General features: G+C 38.2%; 1 protein-coding gene across 2 annotated transcripts in view; it reads left to right on the top strand.

Annotated features, from left to right (window-relative positions):
- The window catches only part of SRGAP1 (SLIT-ROBO Rho GTPase activating protein 1), a 263884-nt gene that overhangs the window by 218388 nt on the left and 32703 nt on the right, over positions 1 to 12793 (top strand). For both annotated transcript variants that reach the window (XM_045829578.1, XM_045829577.1), the window contains exons 13-15: positions 78 to 138; positions 294 to 371; positions 2456 to 2590. In XM_045829578.1, coding sequence (XP_045685534.1) covers positions 78 to 138; positions 294 to 371; positions 2456 to 2590 — 274 coding nt within the window. The remainder of the gene's footprint in view (positions 1 to 77; positions 139 to 293; positions 372 to 2455; positions 2591 to 12793) is intronic.

Below are 12793 nucleotides of genomic sequence, written 5' to 3'. Positions count from 1 at the left end.
GTTAAACTGTGGGTGTATTATTAGGTGTGATTTATGCCTCTCCCTCGCAGTTAACTGGCTTCTGTCTCTTCACCCAGGACTCAGGACAGATTATCCCCCTTATTGTGGAAAGTTGTATTCGGTTCATCAATCTCTATGGTAAGCCATAAACTATGGAATTTTTATTTCAATAAGTAATCACTAGGAATATTTCAGTAAATGTATCTTTCTACTTAACCTTTAATTCTTGAGGAACAGGAGACCTAGAGGGCGTAAGGGGGTCTCTCACCTTGTCTCCCTTGTGTTCTCCTTAGGTCTTCAGCACCAGGGGATTTTCAGGGTGTCTGGTTCCCAGGTGGAAGTCAGCGACATTAAAAACTCATTTGAGAGAGGTAATTGCATGTCTAAACCTTTAAGCAAGTCATGTACAAAGTCATCATTTTCTGTAGAGTGAAGTGGCGTACTCATCCTTTGTATCTTCAAAACCTTTCTCTTTGCATTTATTTCATTTTGGATATTGAGGTAAGAATTTATTTAGAATAGTTGAGAAATGAAGCCAAAATTATGTGACTTCATTATCAAGTCTAGGAAAGTGTATGAGATTTGTGTCCAGGGTTAGAAATGGCCATGATCACCCCCAGCGTGTGTGTCTAAGGCAGCACTGGAAGGGTCCTAGGAGAGTGGCGGGAACAGCTCTGGGCCTGGATAGCAGTTGTCTGAGGTGACTCATTCCAGGTTCGTGTCTGTTTCCTTCGTTAGGAATTCTTTCCTTCCCCTCAGTCCCATGCCCACACTCCCTCCCTGTGACCAGTTGGCTCCTTACTCCTATTCACAATCAGCTGTCACATACGTCCTACTAAACTGTTAATTAGCATGTTATGATAGCAAAACCACATGCTTTTGAGTCAGGCAGACATAGAATCCAATCAGACTCTGCCATTTACTAATTGTGTGATTTGGGTCTAGTTACTCATCTCTTTCTTTGACCTCAGTTTCCTCATCTGCAAATTCCAGGATTGGTGTGAGGATTAGGTGTGATGCATGAAATACCGAACTCTTTAAGGGTGGCTCTTAGTTATTAATGCTCTCCAATTATAATGATCTGGGTATATCTGCACCTCCCTGCTCTGCATGGAAGTCAAGTGGAGAGCACAGCGTGGGGGGCATCACGGCACGAAGACAGGACCACCTTCTCCTCTCGGTGCCATTTCCTGTGGCCCAGGCTCGGCAGAGAGCCCTTGAAATTTTGAAACCTTGGTTGAGGAGTAAACTTGGAGCCAGATTGCTTCCCTGTTCCAAATGCCCAGACTGATATGATGCGGAGCGCCGAGCGGCCTCCCCCGTCAGCTGCTGAGTGTTCCAGGCCCTGACATTGACCACATCGGGGTAAGCTGAAACGCAGTGAAGCCTCGGTTCCCGTGCCAGCCACCACAGGCATCATTCCTTTTCCTCGGAAATTCCCTTGATGTTTGTTATTTGTTTGTGATCTCTTTGGGTGAGGTTTTCTCACATTGGACAAAAAAAAAAAATTGGTAAATTTGTGTTTAATGATTTCCTACCTTAGGAGCAGAGAAAAGGGAACAAACATGTCCTTGAAAATAAGCTGCCCCAAGAGGCAAAAAGAAAAAAAATTAAAATGCTATGTATAATTTTGTGAACTTCAGAAGAGAAGAGCCATCCTGGGAATAAAAAAACGGAGTTGGATTTAAGTCTGCATAATGTTAGGTTAAACTCAAGGATTTTATCTCAATTTCTCAGGGAGGTAGACTAGCCAGGCTACTTATCTAATATTTTAAAACTGCTTACCATAAAGGAATATTAAAATTTCATATTTGTGATACATTTTTAAAATTTCTGCTTTCTATACAAATTCCTTAGTACAGTTAAAGGTACATTTTCAAATTGCCCTGTTGGCCTTTGGAATCTTCCACTGCTGAAGGCAGCTTTCAGAGATGCTGTGAATACCACCTTCCACTGTAGGAAACACTTATTAATTTAATTGTAGGTGTTCACAATCAGGTGAAACCTATATTTCTGATACATTCTGCTGATCCATACAGAATAGCCAGAAAGACCTATATACATTCTGTGTCTTTTTCCCAGTAGGTTAAAACACACAGAATGTAGTATTTGAATTCATGTCAAACTAAGATTACAGATTTTAACTTCAAAAAAAAAAGTTGGGTAAAATTTTAAATCCCACAATATTTTATTTTAAGATTTTGGTAACTTGTAAGGGATTATTTGGTAGCATAAGATTTTAAAAAGCTTTATTTTAGTCAACTATTTTAAGTTAATCATGGGGTGGCATATCTAAACCAATTATTTTAATTTTAGTACCATATAATCTTTTATAAAGTATAATTAAAAGATACACGTATATATAGAAATGTGTGTGTGCACACATGTATATGTGTAAAAGCATATTTTTGCTCAGAGGCAGAAAATGAAATGCTGTGCATATCTTTTTTTTTAGGTGAAAATCCTTTGGCTGATGACCAGAGTAACCATGATATTAACTCAGTTGCTGGTGTTTTGAAGCTCTATTTCCGTGGGCTGGAAAACCCCCTCTTTCCTAAGGAAAGATTTAATGATCTGATTTCTTGTATCAGTAAGTAGACTTTAATTTTTAGTCTTTTTCCACTAGAACTGTTTCACTAACCAGTTTCCTGGAAGAGGCAGTGGCCCCTGCCCACATAGCCTCCCCACCCCCACCATTGCCCCATTACCACCAGGTTTCTGAGGCCATGTGTTTTCTTTCTGGATTTGGCGTGAGTCATCCTCCCAGCTGTGGCCTGGCCCTCAGCTGAGTGGGCTTTGCTCCTGAACTTGCTCAGGCTCTGTAGAGCCCAAGAGCCTCCCACTTAGTGTCTGAAATAAAGCAGTAAGGCAGGTACCAACCAGCTAAGGGAGAAGAGGAAGTCACAAGCATGGAAATACAACTTCTTCTTGGCTTTTGGTTTTCTCCACCAGTCTTAGGAGTGGGGTAATTTATCTATCTTGATGTTACTTAAAGAAGTAAGGTGAACTGAGATAAGTGATCATCCTTACAGTGCAGAAACGCCAGGTGGTGATTATCCGTCAGTGGGCACCCCAGCTGACAGGCAGAGCTGCACTGGGACCATGGACGATGTATTATGAAACCAGTAATCATCAGGGGAGTGAAGCACTGCCGTTTTCCTCAGTGGGGGCTTCAGACACCACAGGAGGGACGGTGAAGAGAATATCAGCAGTTTGGTATTAACTGCACTTTCGTTCCATACATCTAAAAATGCAGTACTCCTTTAAGACCATTTTCCCAGGCAAGGGTCTAAAGCCAACTTAAATCCCTTAGTGAGGACTTCCTTTAGAATCAAGCTTTCTTCTAGTAAGGAAACCTTCTACCCCAGCTTTCCAACTTCACACCTAATCGACAAGTACTATTGACTTTGCCTCAAAAAATCTCTCTACCCAGCCCTCCTTCCCCATTCTCACCACCATCTTCTCCCTGAAACTGTTGTTCTGGTCTCTTACTTCTCGGTTTTGCCCTAGCTCCCCACCCTCCACATCATTCCATGTTTCATGTTGCAACTAGCTTTGGAAAGACCAGTTGGGTTCTATCACTGTTTAAAACCTATTTCAATGTTGCCCTCCTAAAAACAACCTCCTTAGCATGGGCGGTTCCTAGAATAGAATTCTTTCTCTATCTGATCTCTTTCTACTTCTGTGCATTTATCTCCTGCCACCCCTGCCCAGTTGACATTACATTTCAGCAATGGCAAACTGCAGGCATGCTGGGCCATTTCCCACCTCCACACCTTTGCCCACAGTTTCACCTGTCGCCACTGACATCTGCCGGGACGTGTGCAGCAGATGAAACAGCACAGGCAAAGGCATAGGAGTGGGAAACGGTATGCTCACAGCTTGCTATTGTTGAAATATAAAGTAAACCAGGAGGGGCAGCAGGAGATGAATGCACAGATGTGAAAAGAGATCAAATAGATCCTCTTCTGTTTGATCTAGAGGAAGAATTCTGTTCTGTGAACTGCTCCCCCCAGAATATCATCCTCCCCAAAGCAGAATTAGTCCTTTTTGCACTCTATTAATGTTCCACGGTATACCTATGTCTATAATTTTCTCATCCCCCTACATCACAGTTGTTTTTAACCCCTCTGTTGCCCTCTGCTAGAGAGAGTTCAGAGGAAAGGTTAAGAATATAGGCTCTGGACTCAAACAGCCCAGAAAGAAATCTTAGGTCCAAGCTGCTCACCAGCTGTGTGACTTTAGGCAAGTTTCTTAATCTCTCGGCGCCTCAGGTTCATGAGCAATAAAACAGGGAGAATATTAGCTCATGTGCATCAATAGGGTTGTGAGAATTAAATGAGTTAATACATAGAAAGTGCCAAGAAAAGCGCCCGGCAGTTTGTTCAGTGAAACACCTCTAATTAAGCTCCATCCATAGGCCCATGGGGTCTTGATGAATTATTCAGTTTTGTAGTTTCAACACTTGGCATAGTTAAATTCTAGGCACATAGTAAGTACATAATTCATGGTTATTAAATCAAATGTAAATGAAATGAAGAGTCAAAATTTCACTAAAATTCTTTTGTTGGCACCCATACCTAAAGTCCTGGCTCTCGCTGGGTATGAATTCCTTGGTTATAATTACCTTCACCCCCACCCCATACAGTCGGATGTCTTGTTTGGATTTCAGAAGTGTGTCTGTGTCCATTCCAAGGCCCTTGCCTAATCTGAGTCATCTCAGTGGGCCTCTGACCCAGCTGGAAAGAACTGAAAAGGAAGTATCACACTTCTGGAATTCTCTTCTGGCGATGTCCAAAGATTTCCCTCACGTCCCAGCCAGAAAGCTGAAATCTGGAAAAATAATAAGCACTCTACAATGCTTAGAGGTCTTCTAGGTACATACATCATATCAATGTTTATATATGTACCAATTGGATAAAGAACACTGGACTACATTGTCAGTTATATTGTAAAATTATTTCACAGTTTTGTTGGATGAGAAATATTATTTCATTGTGGTTATTAAAAGCTGAAGCCACTGAGCCAGAAACATCTAGGTTCCAATCCTAGCTTTACCACTTATCAGCTTTGCAATCTTGGACAGAGATTAATATCTGGTTATATCTTACTAAATATCTGTTTCTTTATCTACTTCTTAAGAGTCTGTGTGAAGAATGAATGAGACACTCCATGCCTGGCACATAGTAAGCCTCAATAAGTGTTACTAGCTGTCATCCTTGCAGCTGTTACAACTACTCCTACTATAAACTTGGGTCACGGATGCCAATACCTGGGTTAGCCACTTACCAGTTTGTCCATTAAGCTAAATATGTGGGAGGGTTTTTTTTTTAAACATTATCACTTCATGCATTTAGAAACGATGTCAGTATAGTCCAAAAGTTGTGTTGGTTCCAGGATGACTTTGTCCAGCATATTAAATGTCTTGTAACAATCAAAGACAAGTCATCCACAATTAAAGAGTTAGGCTTAGCAATCTGCAAAGACTTAAAGAAAAAATGAGAAATCTCCAGAAATATCTTTCTTTCATGCAAGCAGTGCCTTACCTGAAATGTTGCGAGTGCAAAGAAGCTGCAAAGACATTTATCCCTGTGTTAACTAAAACAATGGAGGGAATCAATGAAATTCAGTGGATTAATAATCCTTGGGTTAGACCTTATGGAAATAGTCTCCATTGGAAACAAAGACCCTTCAGGACCTCTATCTCAGAGAGGCAGCAGCCCTGGGCTTTGGTGTTGATGAGGACGCTAAGTGCACACACCAGCAGGGATTTAACTGTGCTAGTAATTTAAGCAGTATTGCTAATGTTTTCGTTAGTGTTCTAGTTACACTTTTATAGGTGTTCAGCAGTCTGTCCCAGTCCTACTTTTACCTATAAGTTCTCTTATTTTTAGTACACACTTTTGCAGAATAGGATAGTTTCAAGAACATGTGATGGCACTATATATCACAACCCCTTTTCCTCCAAAATCTGATCTCTTAAAAAGAGGGACTTTCTGGCTATTACTGACATCTCGAGGTAAGGATTTTTTCTTACTGATGTGACCATGATGTGTCTGTAGTTTTCCTGGTTTTTCAATAAAATCTTTGAGAATGGTATATGTCCTTCATCATTATGTTCTCTCATTGATATTACATACTTTTGATGGTTTGAATGATTGATTAATTGCCTATAATGTACAAAACTTTCTAGAGTTTCAAAGACTTCATTTTTGCATTCAAGAGGCCAAAAATCTAATAGGGGAGATAAGATATGTACAAATAAATGCAATGTAAGTTAGTATGTGATAGAAACACAAAGATTTAGAAGTTGTAGCGGGGAGAGAGCTCTTGTGGAGATCGATTGTTTTTATTCATGTCATAGTCTCCTGGAATTGCCATAATTGCCTTTAACCTCCCCTTACAAGGTAATTGCATGTGACAGGTATTTTGTACAGAAAAATCTTCCCCTTTCATCTTTTCTAAGAGTTTACATAAACCTCTGGGGCACCTCTTACTTTTTGTTTACCTATTTTTGGATTGTTTGGAGAAAGATTTTTTTTATGAGTTGTTATTATGCCATTTTTACGCACCTAAATACCATATTCTTTGGAAGCTGGCAGTATATGTATTGATAGTAAAAGATAATTGGTCTTAGCATTCTCTTTCTTTTTCTTTCAATGTGCACTATTCACTTTCCAGTTCACTGCAAATTTCTTTTTAAAAATTGCTTATCTGAAGACCTGATGAACTCAGATGCAGTCTAAATTTGAAGTGGCAAACTTGGTGGCACCTCATTTCCTCACCCAAGGGTTGACTTTTTTTTTTTAAACCATCCACCTTGTGAATGGTTTTGTGAATGGTTATGCCCACACAGTCTGGGCAGCTTCTAGAATATCTGTGTATTGTGGCTCTGAGCTTGCCTAGGGCAAAAGTCCAAGTGACTTGCTTAGAAGAGCTACTCAAGCAGTTCATGGTCTCTCCCAGCCGACTGAGAGCTGAGAGCCCAGACGAAACATGTGCACTTCACTTTACATTACAGTGTGTGTTATTTAGGTGACTGCTCTGAACATGAGGAAACATTTTTAGGGGGTGATTTTTTTACCTATCACAAAATCAACATGGTCACTGTAGAATATTTGAAAAATACACAAAAAAAGCACATAGATGAAAATACCGTCATGCAAAATGCCACTTCCCAAAGAGGATCATTGGTGTGTATGCACTGTGTTACATTTTCTTCTGCTCTTCTTCTATTTGTGTGCACACTCAACTTTTTTTTAAACCAGAGTAGAACTGTACTGTCCATTGTATTCAAAATCGACCTTCTTCTTGACTTTTTTATTACAGAGAATTTCAAACATTTACAAAAGGATAAAGAAAAAAATAATGAGCCCCAGTATAAATTGTCACCTAGCTTTAACAATTTTCATTTCTTGGACAAAATTTTCCCACCTGTACCCTTTCATCCCTCTGATATCATATCACCTCACCTGTATGTATATATCTCTGGAAGACGAGGATTCTTTTCTTTTTTATATATATGTGTATGTACAACGTAGCCACAACACCATTATCATACCTAAAAAATAATTCATTAAAATTATCAAATAGTCAGTGCTTTTAAAAAAAGCAATCGTTTATTGTGCTGTTAATGTGTGATCTCTGTAGAAAAACTAGAAAATAAACTAGAAAAACAAATCACCTATAATTCCTCTACACAAACATAATGTTCAGCTTTTTAATGTCTTTCCAGATTTTTTCTGTACATATACCTGTACACTTTTGAAAGCACCTTCTCAAGATACAATTCTCATACCATAAAATTCATCCAATAAGATAAACAACTCAGTGGTACACCTTAGTATATTCACAGGTTATGCATGCATCACCACCATCAATTTTAGAACATTTTCATGACTCCAGAAAGAAACCCGTTAGCAGACACTTCCCATTTACTCATAACCACCACCAACCTCAGGGCTAGGTGACTACTAATCTATTTTCTATCTATAAATTTACCTATTCTGGCCATTTCACAGAAATGAAATTATATAATATGCGATCTTTTGTGACTGGCTTCATTCACATAGCATAATGTCTTAAGGTTCCTCCATATTGCAGCATTTGTTAGTACTTTATTTTACTGCCAAATAATACTCCATTATATGTATATACCACAGTCACATACTTTTAATAAAAACTGTATCATGTCATATGGCTGCTAATGGATATGAGATTTCTTTCTGAGGTCATTAGATGTTCTAAAATTGATTGAGGTAATGATTGATCACCTGTGAATATACTAAAACCATCTAATTGTACACTTTTTAATTTAATCTTTATTGACTTTATTTCTGTTACTACTTAGTCCCTTTATGCCCCCTCCCTCCAGCAATAACCACACTGTTGTCCATGTCCATGAGTCCTTTTTCCTTATTGCTCAGTCCCTCCCCCTGCACTAGCCCTCATCCTATTCTCTATCTATGAGTCTGTCCTCATTGTCCTTGTTAGTTCAGTTTGTTCATCAGATTCCACATATGAATGAAATCATATGGTATTTGTCTTTCTCTGACTGGCTTGTTTCACTGAGCATAATGCTCTCCATGCCCATTCATACTCTTGCAAAGTGTAAAATTTTCTCATTTTTTACAGCCAAGTAGCATTTCATTGTGTAAATGTCCTATGGTTGTTTTATCCACTCATTTACTGATGGACACTTGGGCTACTTCCATATCTTGGCATTTATAAATAACACTGCAATGAACAAAGGGGTGCTTATGTTCTTTTGACTTAGTGTTTTGGGATCCTTTGGATATATTCCCAGGAGTGTAATTGCTGGGTCAAAAGATAGATTCATTTTTAATTTTTTGAGGTATCTCCATACTGTTTTCCCCATTGACTGCACCAATCTGCATTCCCACCAGCAGTGCAAAAGGGTTCCCCTTTCTCCACATCCTGCCCAACACTTGTTTGTTGATTTATGGGTGACAGCCATTATGACAGGTATGAGATGATATCTCATTGTGGTCTTAATTTGCATTTCTCTAATGATTAGTGATGTTGAACATCTTTTCATATGTTTGTTGGCCATCGGTATGTCCTCTTTGGAGAAGTGTCTATTCAGATCCTTTGCCCACTTTTTAATTGGGTTTTTTTGTTTTCTTCATGTTCATCTTTGTAAGTTCTTTATTAATTTTGGATATCAACCCCTTATCAGATGTATCAGCGAATATGTTCTCCCATTCTGTGGGTTGTCTTTTTACTTTGTTGATGATTTCCTTTGCTGTGCAAAAACTTTTTAGTTTGATGTAGTTCCATTTGTTTATTTTTTCATTTGTTTCCCTTGCCTGGGGAGGTATATCTGATAAAACATTGCTACCAGCAATGTCCAAGATTTTTCCCTCTTTTATGCTTTTTATGGTTTGGGGTCTAACATCTGAGTCTTTGATCCATTTTTAATTTACTCCTGTATATGGTATAAGAAGGTGGTCTAGTTTTATTTTTCTGCATATATCTGTCCAATTTTCCCAGTACCATTTATTGAACAAACTATCTTTAACCCATTGTATGTGCCTGCTTCCTCTGTCAAACATCAATTAACTGTAAAGGTGCAGGTTTATTTCTGGGCTCTCTATTCTGTTCTTTTGATCTGTGTATCTGTTTTTATGCCAGTACCATGCTGTTTTGATTACTATGGCCTTATAGTATAGTTCATATTAGATGTCATGATTCTTCCAACTTTATTTTTTCTCAGGATCACTGGTGCTATGTGAGCTCTTTTTGTGGTGTCACATAAATTTTTGAAATATTTGTTCTAGTTCAGTGAAATATGTCATTGGAATATTGATAGGAATTGCATTGAATCTATAGAGTGCTTTGGGTAGTATGAAAATTTTAACTATGTTAATTCTTCCTATCCATGAAAAGACATGTGCTTCTACTTATTTGTGTCTCCTTCAATTTCTTTCTTCATTGTCTTCTAATTTACCGAGTACCAGTCTTTTACATCCTTGATTAGGTTTATTCCTAGGTATTTTATTCTTTCTGTAGCAATTGTAAATGGATTGTTTTCTTCATTTCCCTTTCTGGTAGTTCATTGTTGGTATGGTGTAATCAGCCATAAAAATGTGACTGATTTCTGGATACTAATTTTGTATCCTGCTACTTTGCTGAATTCATTTATCAGTTCTAGTAGTTTCTTGATGGAATGTTTGGGGTTCTCCATGTACAGTATCATGTCATCTACAGGTGAAGACAGTTTTACTTCTTCCTTTCTAGTTTCAATGCCTTTTATTTCTTCTTGTCTGATTGCTGTGATTAGGGCTTCCAGTGCTATGCTGGATAAGAGAGGTGAAAGCAGACATCCCTGTCTGTTCCCGATCTTAACAGGAACGTGTAGTTTTTGCCCGTTGAGTATGATGCTGGCAGTGGGTTTTCTTTGTTGTCATATATGGCCTTTATTATGTTTAAGTATAGCCCCTGTAATGTAACTTTGCTGAGCATTTTTATCATAAATGGGTGCTGGATTTTATCAAGTGCTTTTTATGCATCTATTGATATGATCATGTGGTTTTTATCCTTAAATTTTGTTTATGTACTAAATCACAATTATTGATTTATGAATATTGCACCAACCTTACATTCCCAGAATAAATCCCACTTGATCATGGTGTATGATCTCTTTGATGCATTGTTATATTCAGTTTACTAATATTTTGCAGACGATTTTAGTATCTATGTTCATGAGGGATATTGGCCTAAGTTTTTCTTTCTTTGTAATGTCTTTATCTGGTTTTGAAATTAGGATAATGCTGACCTCATAAAATGAGTTTGGGAGTCTTCCCTCCTCCTGAATTTTATGAAATAGTTTGAAAAGGATACATGTTATTTCCTCTTGGAATGTTTGATATAATTCACCTGTGAGGTCATCCAGTCCTGGGCTTTGGTTGTCGAGGGTTTTTTAAATGATTGCTTCATTTTCACTGTCTATTCAGATTCTCTGATTTTTCCTGATTTACTTTTGGAAGATTGTCTGTTTCTAGGAATTTATCCATTTCATCCAGGTTGTCTAGTGATGGCATATGGTTATTCATAGTATTTTCTTACAGTCCTTTGTATTTCTATGGTGTTGATTTTTCTCCTCTTTCGTTTCTGACTTTATTTATTTGGATCCTTTTTTTTCTTGATGAATCTGGGTAAAAGTTTCTCGGTATGTTTATCTTTTCAGAGAAGCAGCTCTTGGATTCATTGCTCCTTTGTATCATTTCTTTAGACTCTTTCATTTATTTCTGCTCTTATCTTTATTATTTTCTTCCTTTTGTTCTCTTTGGACGTTGTTATTCCTTTTTAAGTTCCCTTAAATATGAAGTTAGATTGTTTATTTGAGCTTCTTTTTTTGTTGTTGTTATAGGCCTTGTAATGCAATGAATTTCCCTCTTACGATTGCTTTCCCAGTGTCCCCCAGATTTTGAATTGTTGTGTCCTCATTTTCCTTTCATTCAAGGTATCTTTTGATTTCTTTTTTTAAATATATTTTACTGATTATGCTATTACAATTGTCCTGTTTTCTTCTCCCCTTTATTCCCCTCTGCCCTGTACCCCTCTCCAATCACCATTCCCCCACCTTAGTTCATGTCCATGTATCATACATGTAAGTTTTTCGGTTTTTCCATTTCCTGTACTATTCTTAACCTCCCCCTGTCTATGTTGTACCTACCATTTATGCTTATTCCCTGTACCTTTTTCCACATTCTTCCCCCGCCACCTCCCCACTGATAACCCTCCCTGTGATCTTTAGTCTGTGATCTGTTCCTGTTCTAGTTGTTTGTTTTGTTCGTTTTTGTTTTTTTGGGTTTGGTTGTTGGTAGATATGAGTTTGTTGTCATTTTGCTGTTTATATTTTTGATCTGCTTTTTCTTTAGATAAGTCCCTTTAACATTTCATATAAAAAGGGCTGGGTGATGATGAACTCCTTTAACTTGACTTAACTTGACTCCTTTAACTTACCTTATCTGAGAAGCACTTTATCTGCCTTCCATTCTAAATGATAGCTTTGCTGGATAAAGTAATCTTGGATGTAGGTCCTTGCCTTTCATGACTTGGAATACTTCTTTCCAGCCCCTTCTTGCCTGTAAGGTCTCTTTTGAGAAATCAGCTGACAGTCTGATGAGAACTCCTTTGTAGGTCACTGTCTCCTTATCTCTTGCTGCTTCTAGGATTCTGTCTTTATCTTTAATTTTGGGCAGTGTACTTACGATGTGCCTTGGTGTGCTCCTCCTTGGGTCCAACTTCTTTGGGACTCTCTGAGCTTCCTGGACTTCCTGGAAGTCTATTTTCTTTGCCAAATTGGGGAAGTTCTCCTTCATTGTGTTTTCAAAGAAGTTTTCCATCTCTTGGTCTTCCTCTTCTCCTTCTGGTACCCCTATGATTCGGATGTTGGAATGTTTAAAGTTGTCCCAGAGGTTCCTAAGACTCTCCTCATTTTTTTTGAATTCTTGTTTCTTCACTCTGTTCTGGTTGAATGTTTATTTCTTCCTTATGCTCCAAATCATTGATTTGAGTCCTGGTTTCCTTCCTTTTACTGTTGGTTCTCTTTATTTTACTTTGTACAGCCTTCACTTTTTCCTCTGTGTTGTGACCATCCTCAACCATTTCTGTGAGCATCCTGATTACCAGTGTTTTGAGCTCTGCATCTGATAGGTTGGTTATCTCTTTATCGCTTAGTTGTATTTTTTCTGGAGCTTTGATCTGTTCTTTCATTTGGGCCATTTTTTTTTTTGTCTCAGTGCACCTGTTACATGGCAAGGGGCAG

This window comes from Phyllostomus hastatus, unplaced genomic scaffold, assembly GCF_019186645.2.
Source record: "Phyllostomus hastatus isolate PE091 unplaced genomic scaffold, TTU_PhHast_1.1 phas_scaffold_93, whole genome shotgun sequence".
Classification (NCBI taxonomy): Eukaryota; Metazoa; Chordata; class Mammalia; order Chiroptera; family Phyllostomidae; genus Phyllostomus; species Phyllostomus hastatus.
Note: the sequence above shows the minus strand (reverse complement) of the source record. Positions and strands in the feature narration are given on the sequence as shown.